At 35.1% G+C, this 18960-nt stretch overlaps 1 protein-coding gene across 1 annotated transcript; it reads left to right on the forward strand.

Moving 5' to 3' along the window:
* The first annotated feature begins 9889 nt into the window (after positions 1–9889).
* On the forward strand, positions 9890–17119 carry LOC105058345 (beta-galactosidase 2). Its single transcript, XM_010941277.4, has 19 exons — positions 9890–10310; positions 10431–10526; positions 10661–10773; positions 10863–10929; positions 11059–11151; positions 11239–11382; positions 11725–11813; positions 11933–12038; positions 12158–12245; positions 13961–14079; positions 14160–14324; positions 14618–14787; positions 14867–14976; positions 15296–15405; positions 15494–15604; positions 15680–15781; positions 15907–16112; positions 16198–16516; positions 16599–17119. The coding sequence occupies exons 1-19, from the start codon at positions 10128–10130 to the stop codon at positions 16707–16709; spliced, it is 2502 nt and encodes an 833-aa protein (XP_010939579.1). The 5' UTR covers positions 9890–10127; the 3' UTR covers positions 16710–17119.
* Positions 17120–18960: the final 1841 nt, after the last annotated feature.

Here is an 18960-nt window from a genome sequence, read left to right on the forward strand (position 1 = left end):
TGATGAAAATATTTCTATCAAAATTTTGACATCTAATGAAAAAATTATGATATTATATACAGGAGGTCATAATTTCAACGTACGATGTCATAAATATCATGATTTTTTTCAAAAGGAGAGAAATATTTTAATCATTAAAAATTTAAAAAAATAAAATAAAATTATAAATATTAAATGTGCATTGAAAAATAATGACTATATGATCTAATCGAATGAATTGGTACGTTCTACGTCAGATTTTTCAGACGGTGTATAAAGAATTTCTCTTTTATATTAACTCCATTGTGAAAACATCTATCATGTGCCACAAAGCTTATATTATGTGCAATTACTTAAGTTATTTTCAAGAAAAATGGTGATTGAAAAAGTGAAATTATTACAATATGAATAGGCTATCCTAAATAATGATATTCTTTCCAAGGAATAATAAGATACCCTTTTTCATAGAATTTATATGATAACAGGGTTCTTGGTGTGGTTGGTATGTCACCTAGTGTCTTTAAGCCAAGTATAATAGCTAAAATATTTGTACAGAATTCTGTATCTTTGGAAAATGAGAGTTTCCAAATAAAGAAGAGAAATAATGATGGATTTGAGAGAGCAGGAAAGGATTATGACCATGAACTGATCTCATTTTGTGAGCTTTATGCGGAAAATTAGTGTATGCCTCGTTTAACATTGCTTTTAAAAGTAATTTTCTTAATTATAAAATAAAAAAATTATAAATAAATATTTGATAACATCATTTAGAAAATGCTTTATATGAAAAAATAAAAAATAACTTTCGGATAAGTTATATACTTTTTTTTTTTTTTTTTAATAAAGTAAGAACAGCAGCAAACATGCCGCGAATATTGAAAGTAACTGAGAAAGAGTCAACCTAAATCTTTTAGTTAGGGACATATTCAAGAGGATGAACTGGTGCATACCAGTTATGATAACCGGCTGAAATTAACAAAAAAATGGTGGAAGCCAGAGCAAGAAAAGCCTCTTTGTATTTAAAGCTTCTAAGAAACTTAGTGGTCATGGCAGTGCCACAACTACCCACAAGACATTGCACGTGGCAAAAGATTGTTAATGGTGAGGGTCATTTTCCTATACAAAATTAAAATTTGTGTATAAAATGCTACCATAACAATCTACTGCATCTACACTTTTTACTGTAGATGGGCTCTTTTCATCCGTGACATGAAACCATATATATATATATATATATATATATATATATATATATATTTTTTTTTTTTCACAAAGACAGTAGTCTGCTACATTATTCGGCTCCCAATAGATATATCGGATAGACGTCACAATGAATTAACGAAAGAAAATTCAAATATCACGGATCAACATACCTCTTGCTGCTCCGAGCCTCTTAGGATCCGGATAATGATGGCAGTAGAATCATCTTCGATGAAGATCTTTTTTGTACGAAGCTCCCACATAGTTAAGATGATGTTAATCCGAACAGCATGAAGCTCCACTCTCGAGATTAAAGTTCATAAATATGAAACTCTTTGTCCACCAGCAACCGCACATGAGAACCACAAATAATGAAACCAGCTCTGTCTCTGCCTCCCTTGATACTGTCAACTACTCTTCTTTTATGTTAATATCAAGCATTACATTACTATCAGATGAAGTGGTACCACTGAGTTGCAGATGAGGAAGTCTGGTGGTTGCAGACTGTCAACATCAATGAGAAGTGTGTGTACTAACTACCTCAGGGTTCAAATTAAGGACCTGATAAATAAGGATGGGTAGGGGAAAGAGAGACAAGCTAGAACAGTGAGCACTAATAAATTGTCTTCTTTTTGCAGTTGATGGACCATGAATTTATCCTCTTCCTCATCAATTTGCTTGCTTTGGGTAGTTGGCATGCGCAATACATGTGATGGTTTAATTCCAACTTATGAAGTATGAAGAGTCAACATATATAGTGAAAACTATAGAGCCCTATTTAATGGTTTTATGCTTATAAAGTTTGCGACTAAATTTGTTCTAGCAATGTGGACATTTTGAATAGAGTATTGCATGCTAAAAAACCAAAATAACAAGCATGCTTTCGCTTATAGTGGCTTAAATCAGCAAACTAGCAACATTTTTTTTTTCATTTAGATAAAATTATCTTATATGTAAATATTGAATATGTTGATATCGTTTTTTAACAGAACAATGGAGGCATTGTTGATCATTTCTAATTTAAATGACCTGAGATTTATTCAGATCAACCACCTGAAATACACCTCTGCAAATGGTGAGGTGCCTCAATAGGCCGTTTGCAAATAGAATGATATATTAAGTTTTGCATTAGATACAGCTGCACATTTAAATATAATAGAGAAACCAGCATCATGAAAGTTGTTTTTTTTTTATTTTTTTTTAAGGGGAAAATGGAGGAAGTGACATGCTTCCCCCTCTGGTTAATTAGCACCTCTTCTTGGCGGTCAAATCGATCTGAACAGGGTTGCATTTGGTCAGACTAGGTTAGGCTAACCTTACAGATAAATTGATGTACCTTGTGGCACACCAAGCCAGTTTGACTCGAAGAACATTTTATTTCTCACATTATCCCTCACCAACTTTAGTAGTACATTGTCAGTATATATAAAAACTAGCAATCCCTTCTAGATAACATCACACGCATCAGGAGACTTCAACTTTGACCATGCCATCCTTTTGTTTGACTAACAAGCAATGATGCGAGCCAAACAATAATTTCTTCATGACGTTGCATCAATCTCACGAGGATAGAAGTCAAGTTATGAATGAATCAGGGGTTTGTTTAAAGTGTTGCTGATGCTGCCATGACCAATAAAGTAGGGGCAGATGGGTAGTGTGAAGAGTGCTTCATTGAAACTTGAGACTCTTTTTTGTATCTAGTCGTTGGAAGCTGTAAGCGCGACCAATAAGATCTTAATTGATACAAAGAATGATAGAATAGCTATATTAAATTATTTGCTTATCTGCGAAATCTCGGTTTGAAATGAATATGTGATATATTTCTGCTAGGGAATACTAATTAATTCATAAAAATTTTCATAAAACTTTAAACAAAATGTTTTGAAGGTAGGGAGAAAGAACTATTTTATGGACTGCTATGCAAATATCCCTTCTGATGTTTTTTATAATTTATTTTCTTGTTCAAAACAATATATTTTTATTGGATTGATTAAATAAATTTGATTTTATCAAGGTTAAAAAAAAAAAAAAAAGGAGGGGGTGGGAAGAAGGAACAAGCAAATGTCAGTTGGTGGGTCCACCGGTGTGCGGTGGACGGTGCCTTATGGACGGTGTTTGGCTGGTTTACAGGTTTGAAAATGATTCAAGGCTTCGGATGCTCAGATCAGCATCTTCTTGAGAAAATTTATATTTGCTGCAGGCCCTTGAATCTTGAATTCTTATATCTTTTATGCATGCAATGTCGCCATACCTTTATTTTAATGCTAAATTGGTGCTTTGTGAGCATTACTGTAGTGTGTTTTTTTTTTTAAATTCTTTTGGGACCCACTTTGAATGCACAATGCAAAATTCTTTGTGCAACGCCGGGGCGTAGAAAATCGAATGTGTATTTAATGTTTATAAGTTGGTATTTTTGTTTAAAAATTTTATACGATAAAAATATTTTTATTTTTTAAAAAAATTATAATATTCTATATCCAATTATAATATCTTGCGTCCATAATATACACGAGATATCATAATTTTTTTTAAAAAATAATAATATTTTTATCATTCAAAATTTTTAAATAAAAAAATTAATCCGCTGATATTAAATGTGCATGAAAAATAGTTGGACAAAAATATCCCTTTCGTACTATGATTTTTTAGACCATATTATGATATCTTGGACTATATTATGCTACATGATATCATAATTTTTTTTTCAAAAAATAAAAATATTTTTTTTATATAAAATTTTTAAATAAAAAAATTGATCTGTAGATATTAAATATATATTAAAATATAATAACTATATGCATTAATTGAATGAAATAATAGACTCCACATCAAACTTTCTACACCATTTGTGGCGCATAAAGAATTTCTCAACCTTTTATACGATCATCTATGCAGGCAGCAAGCACCGAATGAGTGATGGCAGGCAATAGGATAAAAAGTTTGGGAGAATTAGCAAAAGTGACGGAATATATTATTCTGACTGTTGATATATCTATGTACGTTTTTTTTTTACATATTTTTTTAAAATTTGGACAATTTGGCATGCGCATCGAGCATAGCTAAGTATATGATATGTGCTAAAAATTACTACCACCATAGATGTTAACCAGTGTGGTTGGTAAAATTATTGAAGGTTGTATGTTGGCGAGAAGAGGGGTTGAAATTTAAGAGATTTGGCATACATGTTGGAACCTAAGTTGATATAAGAATTAAAATCTTTGAGTTTTGGACCAGACCGGTATATCAGCATCTTCATCTTTCTTTTACTATGTGTGTCGCACAGTCATTTTAGATATGGACTTCTAACAAACATTGATGCCGACGTCTATGATTATGTTTGCACCTAGACCCAACGTAGCCCGTTCCTGAATCAACCCAATCAAAACCTACACATGAATCTGTTTTTAATTAATTGGCATCATCCTCCTAGAGTCCTAGTGTTTTGCTTATTCTCACCTAGCCATCACTTTTAGAAGAAAAAAAAAAAAAATGATATCTAGCTCTTATCCCAGGCGTGATCAGCTTGGTTGTGTTGGAATATAGAAGATTTGCTATCATGAGCGTTAATAGAGAGAGTACGCTCACTTTGTGTGGTCAATAAAATAGGCATCTTAGCTAGGATGATTCATTATGCGGATATGGGAAAAAACTCAAAAAAGAAACAGAAGCTAAGGAGATGGATGAGGCCTCCAATGATGGGATACCGTTAGGAAAGGAGGGGAAGCACAGCTTGCTTCCCTTGTGGATCAAACCAAATAAACATCGAAAACATGAGTGCTCTTTATTAGCCCCTATTGTTTCCTTGTTTCCACCCCAAGCAAAGGCACATCCATTGATTTCTCTGCTGTTTAGCTTAGCCACCAAGATTTTGCTTGTGAGGGTTCGATTATGAACTTAATAAAACTCGATGATAGGGTTGGCTAAATGACAGCCTATATTTCGTATGCATAAAAACTTGCTAGGGTAGATACAGACAGCCATCGAAGAGCCAAAGATCCTACAATGCACCATATCGAGATAAAGCACAAATGCCCCACATAATCGGTAGACCTTTAATTATGAATCATTTCAATTATAAATCATCAATCACTCATGCAACAAAATATATAAATCTATTCATCAATAGATATATATATATATATATATATATATATATATATATATATATATATATTATTGCATAAGCTACAATGCAGATTGCTATGCAACTCTATTAAAAAATGGATGGCATACCACAGAGGGTGCTCTTTTTTTTTTTTATGGTAACACAGAGGCTGCTCATCGATGCACGCATCCTTGCTAGCTGCCTAATCTTACATGGCTAGACCCGGAAACCTATTCACGCACCCTATCTTAGTAATGGATGGAATCATATTACATGGGTGGCGCACTTGTCCATACCTTCTTCATTTTTGCCATCCAAACATTTAATGAATCAGTTGTAACGTGTTCGACGCGTAAGGCAATTTGTCCAACCACACGTCTCCTAAACCCATCATTCTTGGTAGGACGAAAGGCTATTCAATTTAATGCAAGGCCCACTTGCATCTCTCGTGTTTATCTTGACGTCCTTACATCATACCATTCTTATATCCACTAGATTAACCGTCAATTTTAATGTTAAACTAATTCACGTAGAACAAAAACAATCTAACATCCACCATATATATGATTTCAGTAAGCACCAATTAGCCGAATCTATCATGCATCATTTTTTTTTCTTCTTTTCTCTTGGAAGGGAAACGGTCAGATGTTTGATCTGTTACACCACCAAATGGTTCTCAACCCATGCAAGTGGTCCACCAAATGATCTATTCCAACCCACCAAATGGTTCGCAACCCTCATCGAAGGCCAGATTTCCAAACTTGATTGCTTTGCCCGGTTCTACTCACTCCCACTTATTGTTTCAGAATCAATGGCACATCCAAGGGCAAATCTCCCTTCTCCAGACTTTGAATTATGATCATTTATGGTCCCTAGTATACACATTTATGATCACTTAACTTATTCCAAACACATCATACTGAGGGACGATTTGATCTCTAGAGTGGCAGAGAAGGAAAGAATTCATAATTCAGTGCTACTACGAATTAATTATACAGGAATCAGGATATGGCACTTCGAGCCCCAGGAAAAAAATTGGTGCTTGGGGTCCTACTTACTAGAACACTAGATCCTAAGCTGCACTCTTTAAAATAAGAATATATTAAATAATTTGATGGACCATTCCTTAGCAAAAATAATCATTCAAAATATCATGCCTTGCGTCCTAAGGGATACACCCCTATGATTTACTTGGCTGGTTAGTGTGGAGCTAATGCAAAGCATGTGGAAAGTCTACATAAAGTGGTGGGGAAAAAAAATAATAAACAAGAAGAAAAAGGAGTACAGATGAAGATATCTTAATGTGAGAGATCCGTTAGTTGTAAATAAATAGATTGTTATAAAGAAAAAGTTTTGGTGATATGGACACCAAGCTATCCTTTTCTAATTTAAAATCTAATTGAATAACTAATGTTGATTGGTATCTCACTCTACCTAAACCTCTGCACCGTTGTCAACAATAACCCAACCTTTTTCCTAACTTTAGTCATCAGCTTTTTTTTTTTTTAATAAAGAGAAGGGTCATATTATCATCAAATGATGGCATATGATATTATAGAATACCAAAGCATATGCAGGTATGGAACTAACTTTGATACTACAACACTGCAACATGCATCTATGGAACCAAATTTGATGACTATAACACTATTAGGAGATGATGAGAGAGAAAGCAGAAGCATCACAAATCGCTTTATTTTCGACACTAAATATCCAGCTGGTTTATGTATTCATGAATTTAGTCATGAGATGATGGAAATTTATTTCTCAGATGTATCAAATTTTCTTTGTTCAACCCCAAGAAAGTTAAAAGTAAGAAATAAGAACAGTTTGTTTTATGCATCTCGCAACTTCGAAATCATCAGTAAAAAATAGCAATTTAGATTATAACAAACGCGTGTACATGCAGAAAGGAACTATGCCATTAACTTTTAATTGCACAAACATTTATCTCCGTTAGAGAACACAGAAGGCCTTCTGGCCTACTCCATTCGTAGGCCCCTTCTACTATAAAATTACGCACTCTTTATGGTTTGACATATTAATACATCAATAAAGATATCTTAAAAAAAATTAACTTCTCTAGTACCAAAGCAAAATACCAGAATCTTTACGGAGCCCCATGTTGCAAGATATTCTTGTTAAAGCTTAAAAAATAGCACTTGCTTTTGGTATCAAAGCAGATTCGAAGCAACAAATATTTCCCCCTTTAAAATTATTTATATGAAATCAATCCTAGTTCCTCAATAGTGAATATTTGTATTTTTACTTTTTTGGCTGATAGATATTGAATGGTGTTGGCCGGAGGGGAGCGTCAGCACGTCAACTTTCGCATGAGCTCGAGTAATTTTTAAATTGTAGACGCACCGTCACAAGTTAAAATCCTCGCGGTGGCCACCGGTAGAACCACGTTAGCTCTCCTCTCAGCTTCCCCATGTTAACTACAACGTAATTTGTTGGCTATATAACCTGCTAGCGTCGGCATCGCCCGATTAGAATGATCAATAGTATCATCTTATTTTGACATAGATGTAATCATTTTGACGTGGTACTCACAAATCTAAGAAGATACGAGATGATCTATCGAGATCAAAGATGAGGTAGGTGGAGATGATGAGATCATTATATTTGGTTATATCATAGTAATCCTATGTGGCAATGATTTGAAGTCACCTTCATTCCTTAAATCATCATCCATTCCAATAATAGGATATCCATCCTCAAGATCGGAAATCTAAGATCATCCCTAGGCAGTGATCGTAAACTAAAATATAAGGATAAAAATATCTTTCAGTTTAGGAAAAAAATTAGTATATGAATATATCGTTAATATACTCTATCAATATTGTATATATAGTATTATATTATTATATTTGATATTATATATTATATTTATGATATATATTATATTATAATATATTAATAATCATATTATTATCATATTGTGGTTCAATGATAATTTTAAATTAATATAAAAATATCTTATTATACTTTATATTTATATAATAAAATATTCAATATATTACTTCTATTTATCTTATTTTTTCTAATCAAAATAAATATTCATATTAATAAATAATACATTATAAATAAAAATAAAAATATATTAATTGTATAAAAATAATTAATATATTTTTATAGAATTAATAATTTATAGGACTAATAGATATATATTTCATAGAATCAATTAATTATTAGTATATTAATAAATATATTAATATTTTATTTATAATATATTATATATAAGTAACAAATATGTTTTTATGAATATATTATGGATAATTTTAGTATTATATTATCAGTAATCTTGAATTTTCATAGAATACTAAATAAATTATTCATAGATATCCGAGGATCTCTAATCACCAGATTATAGCTTATCAAATATAATGATTTTAGATCACTGATGATCATATCATCCTAAGATTAGGATCACGGGTAATCCTAGATCACCATGGTGATCTCATTTAGGTCATCAAATGTTATCTAAAGAAATTATTTGGATCAAAAAAAAATTATCTAAACTAAAATATTTTTTTGAAAAACTGATATATTGATATATAATATCTAGAAAAATAATTTATATTTTTTGTTAATTATAGAAAAATGTGATGGAAAATATACATCCTAGAATGATTTATATTTGGTTGAACATATTCTTTTCAAGAAAAATTATGTAAAATATATAGTATACATTTAATAGCTATTTTTAAATATTTTTAAATCTAAAAATTATATAAAATTCTAAAAAGATATGTACATATATTGTTATAATAAAATAATATATTATTATAAATAGCAAGATCATGATCGAATTTGTATATGACAAGAAATAAAAAATATTGGATCTATGGATAATTAAATCTATTAGTAATTGTTCTTTCACTTTTAAGCAAAATCATGATCATAAAATCAGATGATTATATATACATTATAAATTAAATATAATATAATAAAAAATTACTATATTTCCTTGAAGATAATTTTATATGGACATATTATCAATTTTTTATAATATCATAAAATAAAAATTCAAGTAATAATATTTTTTTCATACCAAAAGTAGTAACTTGACATGCCCATTCCGGATAAACCCTAATCAGATCACTATCCAAAATTTATAAAAGTAAAGAATCTGCTTATTATTAAAATAATCAGATTACATAGTTATTGATAATATCATTAATTTTGGTATTATTTATAAAAGCTTTACATATTAACCAAAATAAAGAATCCTGTTCCAGGATAAAGAACTTACAAAAAGATCCAAGTCTCCATCTTAGTTACGCATGATAGGTATTTGATCCTTGGGTTTGTGGATGGAGGATACCCACGTCAGGCTAGGGTGGGGATGGGCCCACAAAATGGTGGACCCCAGTTGCCAAATCCCCCTTGCCATTCCTCGCGTATATAAATGGTCCTGCCCTTCCCGCAATCCAGGCTAGCCCAGCCCAGCCCAGTCCCCCACTTTCTGTACCCATCTTCCCACCCCTTTCACTCCCTTCCATCATTTTCTCTCCCTTCTCCAACCCAACCATCCCACTCCTCTCTCTTCTCCAAAGGAGGAGAGAGAAAAATCATATATATATATTAGATTAAAGCCGGCAAGGAGAGGAGGGAGAAGAAAGGAAAGAAAAGACAAAAGCAGTGAAGAAAATAATAGAGAGACCGCGAATACAGGCAACGCGGAGCTTAGCTGTGTGCCTCCTCTCTTTAGTACTTCTTTCCAGTTCTCCCCTCTCTCTCTCCCTCCTCCGATTCCTTTTAAGATAAGAAAACATTTATAGCATAGATTAAAAGGAGTGAGAGGAGGGCAGGGGAGGTGGAAAAGGCGCCAGCTTTTATGGGCTCGAGGCCAGTGTTTCCCGCCGCCGGCGGGCTCCCGGCGCTGATCGTACTGGCGGTGGCGGTGCTGCTGTCGCCGGCCTACGCCACCGTGTGGTACGACCACAAGGCCATCACTGTGAACGGGCAGCGGAGGATCCTCATCTCTGGCTCCATCCACTACCCGAGGAGCACGCCCGAGGTCCGCCCCTCTCTTTCCGCCAAGAAATGTGGCTTCTTGGGTTCCCGGGCTCCGGGCTTCCTCTGAGCGATTCTGTTCTCTTTTCTTTTTTCCCTTTCTCTCTTTCTTCTTGTTCTCCAGATGTGGCCGGATCTCATCCAGAAGGCGAAAGATGGGGGCTTGGACGTCATCCAGACCTATGTGTTTTGGAATGGGCACGAGCCTTCTCCTGGAGAGGTGGGAGATCTTATCGAATCTTTCTTTCAACCTCTTTTTCTTCTTCTCCCTCTTCTTTCAATCGTATTTTGCGGGGTTCTTGATAATTGTTCGTTTTGGTTTTTTTCTTCTTTCTTTCTGGTTATCTTCGACAGTATTATTTCGAAGGGAGGTATGACCTGGTTCACTTCATCAAGCTCGTACAGCAAGCTGGACTCTTCGTTCATCTCCGCATTGGCCCCTATGTTTGTGCTGAATGGAATTTTGGGTAAAGTTCTCGTTTTTCTCAACAAAATTCCTCTCTGTTTCTACTCAAATGCAAGTTTATATGATTAATCTATTCTGTTTCTCGTACAGGGGTTTTCCTGTTTGGCTAAAATATGTTCCTGGAATCCGTTTTAGAACAGATAATGAGCCTTTCAAGGTAGGAATCTCTGCAAGATTTTTTTTTTTTTTAAATATATATAATTAAAAAAAAAAAATCATACTTGTTTACCTCACTCACCACCCCACTGATAGCTTAATCTCAAATCATTTCATTGATTCCCGACAGGCGGCGATGTGGAACTTCACGGACAAGATCGTGAGCATGATGAAGTCGGAATCGCTATACGAGTGGCAGGGTGGTCCAATCATCCTTTCTCAGGTGATATATCTCCACTCCTTCCTCTGTTGGGAAGAAGAAATCTAATGTAACTCCAATGGCATCTCTCTGTTTTCTTTTCCTTTCCAGATTGAGAATGAGTTCGGACCATTGGAGTATGATCAGGGAGAGCCCGCGAAGGCTTATGCGGCCTGGGCTGCTAATATGGCAGTTGGTCTCAACACAGGGGTCCCCTGGGTCATGTGCAAAGAAGATGATGCTCCTGATCCAGTTGTGAGTTTGCTCCTTCTTCCTTAGTTTGGATTCTTTTATTTATTCACAGCCTTTTGGCAATTTTATTTCGGTCCTTCTCATAGATGACCCACTTCACATGCCTTAAGTTTCCATTGCCACTATTCTATTCGTCGTTATCATCTTTCCATTATCTTATCATTTCAACATCACCTTCTCTGATTGGTGATGATCTTTCAGTCAAAAGGATATTTTGAAGCCAACCGACAAAATTTTACTAGTGATTGTTCTTAAACCTTCTTATGTTGTTACAAGACATTCATAATTACTTTAATTTCTCTCTGATATTTGTCCGAATTCTTATGCTGGAACCTGCCATAACAGATAAACACCTGCAATGATTTCTACTGTGATTATTTCTATCCAAACCAGCATTACAAACCAACGATGTGGACCGAAGCTTGGACTGCTTGGTAATTGCTTGCTGTTGGTTATGGATTTAGCTAAAGTTCATCTTGGCTTTCGTAAACTCATTCCACCAGGTCTTCTGTTCATTAAGTGCTGGTAATTTTTTTTGTTTGTGCGACTGCAGGTACACAGCGTTTGGGAGTCCAGTCCCTCACCGACCCGTTGAGGATCTGGCCTTTGCTGTTGCAAGATTTATTCAAAAAGGTGGATCTTTTGTTAACTACTATATGGTAAGTAGCCTCACCATGCCATCCTAATTCTCCAGGTTATAGCAGTCATGAAACCTTTGTCTCAGAAGTAATTTGATTATGATTTTTTTTTTCTCTCTTTCTTTTGATGTCCCATCCAGTACCATGGAGGAACAAACTTTGGTCGAACGGCTGGTGGCCCCTTCATTGCAACTAGCTATGACTATGGTGCTCCAATCGATGAATATGGTAGGCAGGTCTTGCTCTTCTATACCAGATATGCCGTGCTAGTTTTTATTTTTTTTTTTTTCCTGCTGGTATCCTAATTTATAACACTGAACCATTACTTCCCCAATTTAATGACCATAAAAAAGTTTTTTTTTTTTTTTTTGGGTTTCTGAAAACATAAATAGGAGGGAACTTCTCTAAATAAAATTAGGCTGTTTGTAAAAGACATCTCTGTACCTATTAAATGGAAAGGAGAGAGATAATTGGACCTCAGAAAAATTAGAAAGAAATTCATAGAAAAATCAAGACGTTTTTGGAAGTCATGTTGAAAAAAAGAAAAATTATGTTGAAATCTATCCATTTTTGTGAAAATTGCATGCATGCTTATTTATGTTAAAATCATGAGTCCAAATAAGGAATTTATGTCAAAATCGATCCATCTGTGTTAAAATTGCACGCATGTTTATTTATGTTAAGATCATATGCCCATAAAGGAACTTATGTTGAAATCGATCTTTTTATGTTAAAATCTTGCAAACATTCATTTATGTTAAAATCATATGCACAAAAAAGAAAAATTAGTTTTAGTTTTTTTGTACTCATTTGCAGAAAAAAATTCAGGCTCACACATAAACAAATTTCATGTGCACGGGCAAAGGAAAGGAATTTTGTACATATTTATGTACAAAACAAAAAAATTGCAGACACAAAAAAAAAAATTTAGTTTATTTTTTTCTGATTCGTACTTACAAAAAAAAAAGTTCCACCCATTTAAAAAAAATAAGAGCACTCACAAAAAGGGAAAGCAATTTTGCACGTATTTATGCCAAAAAAAAAAAAAGCATTCACACACAAAACTCATGAAACAAAATTCAGTCATGCTAAATTTGGGTTTTAAGTGGCAGAAAAAGGAAATTAATTAAATTATACTATAAAATAAATCCATTCATGCATAAAAAAGAAAAATTAGCTTTACAAAAAATTTTCACTGAACAGAAAATTCTGCATGCGTGCATAAAAAAGGAAAGTATTTTTTCACATGCTTATGCACAAGAAAAATTGCAAGCATGCACAAAGAAATTTGATTTCGAAATAGAGTTATTTTGAAAAGACATTAACTAATTCCAAAAGGAAAAAAATTGAAATATTTGAAATGAATTCGAATTTGAGTGGGACTCTTCTTAATTATTTAAAAATTCGGATATAGATTATTGTAGATGGCGCGCGCGCACACACACACAAAAAAAAAAAAGAATTTAGAGTTATTATAAAAAGCTGTTAACTAACTCCATGTATGCAGAAAAAAAATTGCCATCTCTATATTTATTAAATAATTGGGAGAGAGAAAACTTGACCCCTCTTTAAAATTCAGAAAAATTACAAGGAGAATCTTAGAAAAACCGTGTATCGCTTGGGTATCATTCTTTTCATCTCCTATTCAAGTGTGTTGTATATCGTGTGCTTGTCATGCACATGGGTGCGTATGTATCAACATTATCTAGAAAAATCTTCTCTAGCTTGTTTACCCAACAAAGCTATTTTCTGAAGTGATCATTAAATTTTAATATATCCCCACACGAGTTCCATTTGAAACTACTATTTGAAGGTAATGATTTGATCATGTATTAAATCCCTGACTTGTTCCATTTGACACCATTACTAAAATCTACTTCTTTTCCTGATCTGAAAATACCGAGTGTTTTTTTTTTTTCCCTTTTCCTTTTTTTTATTCCTAGGTCTACTAAGACAACCACTTTGGGGCCATTTGAGGGACCTCCACAAAGCAATCAAGTTGTGTGAACCAGCATTGGTGTCTGGTGATCCTGTGGTGACGTCACTAGGAATAACTCAACAGGTTTCGACTCTCCCAAGCTTTTCCTTCTGCACTAGAATTCCTTGGAGTGGCATGGAACTAATCTGTCATTTTCTGTCCAGTCATATGTTTTCAGGTCACAGTCGGGAGATTGTGCTGCTTTCCTCGCTAACTTTGACTCAGGGTATTATGCAAGGGTAGCTTTCAATGGAATGAACTATGATCTCCCTCCTTGGTCCGTAAGCATTCTTCCTGACTGCAAAACAACAGTTTTCAACACTGCAATGGTGAGCAAGACTTCAGCTCAACCATGTTCAGATGTTACTCATTGCACATTAACTTTTCTGTTGTCAGAACTCTAAATTAGTCATTATTTAGTAACGAAGCTTGTGATTGTTATGTTGTGATGCGGTAAGTCATTCTTATAGTGCTTCTTGACTTTTTCGCTGCCTTCTTTCTGTCATCATCAACTAGTCTTTTTTCCTGGATTTTTCATATCATCTTCCTTTTCTAAAATGATGGTCATGTTTTTTAGTGGGTCTTGGGAATGTCATTTACATAATTTGATGCTCATAAACAGGTAGGATCTCAGACCTGGGTGACGAACATGGAATGGGTCGGAGGGTTTTCATTCCAGTCATATGATGAAGAGACAAGCTCCTACAATGATAACTCGTTCACCACTGTTGGGTTGTTGGAGCAGGTAAACATGACAAGGGATAATACAGACTACCTCTGGTACACAACATAGTAAGTAGCTAATCTATCACAGCCATGTTTTGTTATTTCCATTTTTAAGTTGTCATTCCATTGAAACTTCTCTCTTCAGTGTTGACATAGGCCAGGATGAACAATTTCTAAAGAATGGACAATATCCTGTCCTCACGGTGATGTCAGCTGGTCACTCTTTGGTGGTTTTTATCAATGGACAACTGACAGGTTAGGAAATTAAAAGAGCATGGATCCTCTGCAGTGCACAGTTTGCACTGTAGGGTCTGGTGCAGCGCTCGATAGTCACCATCAGGAGATAGAAGGCCATCAAACAAGGATCCCTTATCACACACGGTGTGCCTTGTTTGTCAGCTGTCCATCTCCTGATGGCAGCCATCGAGTGAATGCACCGGACTTGGTGGTGCAAACATTGCATTGCAGAGGATCCTGTATCAAATGAAAAACCATAATCAGTTGGGAGAATCCTGCTGTTAAAAGCATTTTCAGTCTATTCACTGTTACCAAGGGCTTGTTTCTTCTTTGGCAGGGACGGCATATGGTAGTGTAGAGGATCCAAGATTGACATATACAGGAAATGTGAAGCTGTGGCAAGGCAGCAACACAATTTCCATTTTAAGTGCATCTGTCGGACTCCCAGTAAGTTCCTTTTAACCTCTCAAGCATGATCTAAAACACCATAATTTCAGGAGAGCTAAGATGCATTTACCTTTCTAATGCATTATAGAATGTGGGAGAGCATTTTGAGACTTGGAATGCTGGTGTTCTTGGTCCAGTGACATTAGATGGTCTTAATGAGGGAACAAGGGACCTTACATGGCAGAAATGGACTTACAAGGTTGGTCAGCACAACTTGTTTCTTTCTTCGGTACTGTTTATATTGCAGCTTGGTAATTTTGGTGTTATCATTCAGATTGGTTTGAAAGGTGAATCTCTGAGTCTTTATTCACTTACCGGAAGTTCCTCTGTTGAGTGGGGTGAGCCATATCAAAATCAGCCACTAACATGGTACAAGGTGTGGATTGTAAACATAATTCAGCTTTCTTCATTGTTTTTGGAAGACAATAATATAAAGCTGTAATCAGCCTCCTTCCTGCTCGTAGTGGAACGGTCTTACATCTCTTAGTGGGTTTTCTTCAGGCTTTCTTCAATGCACCAGAAGGTAATGAGCCATTGGCTATAGATATGAGTAGCATGGGTAAAGGTCAAGTATGGATTAATGGACAAAGCATTGGTCGGTACTGGCCTGGTTACAAAGCTTATGGTACTTGTGGCAATTGTGATTACCGTGGAGAGTATGATGAGAAAAAATGCCAGACTAACTGTGGAGAGTCCTCTCAAATATGGTGTGTCCTTTCTACTAATAACAATTAGATGGTGCAGCTGTGATGTTAATTTCTTCCAACTATGACCTGTCATGATAAATTTCAGGTATCATGTTCCTCGCTCCTGGCTGAATCCAACTGGGAACCTATTGGTGGTATTTGAAGAGTGGGGTGGTGACCCTAAAGGTATTTCCATGGTGAAGAGAACCGTAGGAAGTGCTTGTGCTGACATTTCTGAATGGCAGCCTGCAATGAAGAATTGGCATACCAAAAACTATGGGAGATCAAAAGTCCATCTATCTTGTGATCATGGTCGGAAGATAACAAAGATAAAGTTTGCTAGCTTTGGTACTCCACAGGGAGTCTGTGGAAGCTTCTCAGAGGGAAGCTGCCATGCCCATGAATCATATGATGCTTTCGAGAAGGTAAATTGCACCCATCATTCAGTGATTTTAAACATTTGATTTTCTGATAATCTTGAAAATCTAAATCTGGAATGTATTGCAGAATTGTGTTGGCCAGGAAAAGTGCTCAGTCACCATAGTTCCTGAGGTTTTTGGAGGTGACCCCTGCCCTGGAACTATGAAGAGGATTGCAGTCGAGGCTCTCTGTGGATAACAGACCAAGAACATCTATTAAATTAAAAAAAGAAGAAGATTAGATTATATTCCGATTTCCTATATATACACCATTGATTACAGATTCTTAGTTTCCATGACAACCATACACAGTTGAGATCTAGAATCTTTCATTTTTGGCCATGATGGTGAAGTTGCAGAAACTGCGGCATGCTGATGGTCAGAAGGATACTGGTTGCTGAAGATTGGAGAAGCTATTTATGTACATTAGGTTAGCTGCTTTTGTCAACTACATGGAGAAGATTGGTGGTGTTTCAGGATAGAGTGCACGAGGCTCTGCATATATTTGAGTCCTGTAAAACTCCAGGCAGCTAAAAAGCTCGAGGGGCAAAGTCCAAACCACTAGTTTGTGGTGAATTCTGATTTTTTTTTTTTTTTTTTAATTTTTAACTTTAGCCAAAAGCAATTAGTGGATGAAATTGGAACTGGTACCCATTTCTTTATTTGTCATTGTATGAAACAAAAATCATACTGCTTCAACTTGAAATATTACTGATTTTTAATAAACAGGTTGGATCAGAATCTAAAGTTTGAACTGGTTCCTGCTGCATGTTTCTGGTGGTCTGTGCTTTTGATCTCGCGGATCATTAAATGTTTAACTCCATTATTCTGGGTTTGGTGATTTCAGACATCCAAAGGCAATGTTCAACTGAAATTGTGAAAGTCCATTTAATGTGTTTGAACCATAAAGCTAATGCTTTGCGCATATACATATGAGTATGAAATGCTTTTTTTTTTCAATAATTTTTTTTTGGTAAGGTCATATACCTACTGATTGTAACCAAATCGTGTAGTGGAAGTTGAAACAGTTACAAGCTGGATCAATTTATTGCATCATTAACCATACTGTGGAATAGCCATTTTATGAACCATTTGGAGTTTGCTTTGTAGATATGCAGTTGATACTTCAGTTGAATGAGTTCACAAATTATTGCATTATGAAAACAATGTAACATCCGGTTTCAATGCTTGGGCCATCTTGTATGCAGATCATTTAGCCTTTTAAGAACCAGAGGAACTCAGCACCTTAGCTGATAGGTGACCCTAGTCTAAGTTGATCTCCCAAGTCTCCCTTTCAACTAGAAAATAATTTATGTGAGGCTGTAAAAGTAGACAATTAACTTATCAACCCTCTATTATAAAAAGGGTCTTCTAATACACAGGCTTCCATCATTGCGGAATCTAGAGAGGGTTATATGCATATAGATTTATCCCATGTATGGAAGGACTGTTTTTATGTTCCAAATCTGTAAGGATCATAATGAGGTAACTTTTGCATTGCATCAAGGCTCACTCTTTTCAACCATCTATTATGAGAATACTGATCCATATATTATTATATAGCATAAATAAATGCAGGCTATATAGAATTATCACATCAAAGTAGATAGTCTAGGATATGGCCGAGCTGTATGGACACATGATAAGCATTGGCCATTTGGACCAAGCGAAAATGATCAACAGAATGAAAACAGTGCTTGTAGGTATGTCTTTTTAGTTGGATGTTTCCACTGAAAAATACATTTTCAAGAGTATCTGTCAAGAACTAAATACTTGAAGAAAGAAACATGAAAATATTTATATTTATTTAAAATTTCAACACTTGGATCCTCTTTAACCAATCTGTTTGGAAGGACAAGCCTGTTTGACAGTACAAAAACGCAACCCACCAACTACCGGAATCTCACTAACATCAGTGCTCTGGAAACCAATTTGAAGCTTGTGGAGGAATTGGGCTCCACCTCTTCTACCGGCCGTCTATATGCTCTCTCTCTTTTACGGATTTCTCAACTACCAAAAGATTACTTTTGTTGTAGCGCACTTGTGCTCCCTTTAGGATTGGAGAGGCTTTGTGCTTGTCCCATTCAGACTAATAATGCTATGCATCATGAAGTCATGCGAGCTTTTCCCTACAACGGATGCACCTAACTTAGATTTTGTTGTGACGTCTGCAAGCCTTTCGTATTATTGTGGCAGCCATTCTTAATAACAGACCGCCAAAGGTACAAATGCTCCTCAGTATCTCTCCATCGTTGCACTGTCCTGCCTTTGAATATATATATAGCCAGGTTCTCAAACTTCTTCTTGAAGTAACCAACTTTATTGGTCCAATTTATGAAATAATTTTCTTTTTCGTATATAAAAAAAAAAAATCATTTTTTTATTTTTTTTCTTCTCCTCCTTTTCCCTCTCTTTCCGGAAGTAAAATAACGGGCTGAAAAGCCCAGCCG

Source organism: Elaeis guineensis, chromosome 2, assembly GCF_000442705.2.
Source record: "Elaeis guineensis isolate ETL-2024a chromosome 2, EG11, whole genome shotgun sequence".
Lineage (NCBI taxonomy): Eukaryota > Viridiplantae > Streptophyta > Magnoliopsida > Arecales > Arecaceae > Elaeis > Elaeis guineensis.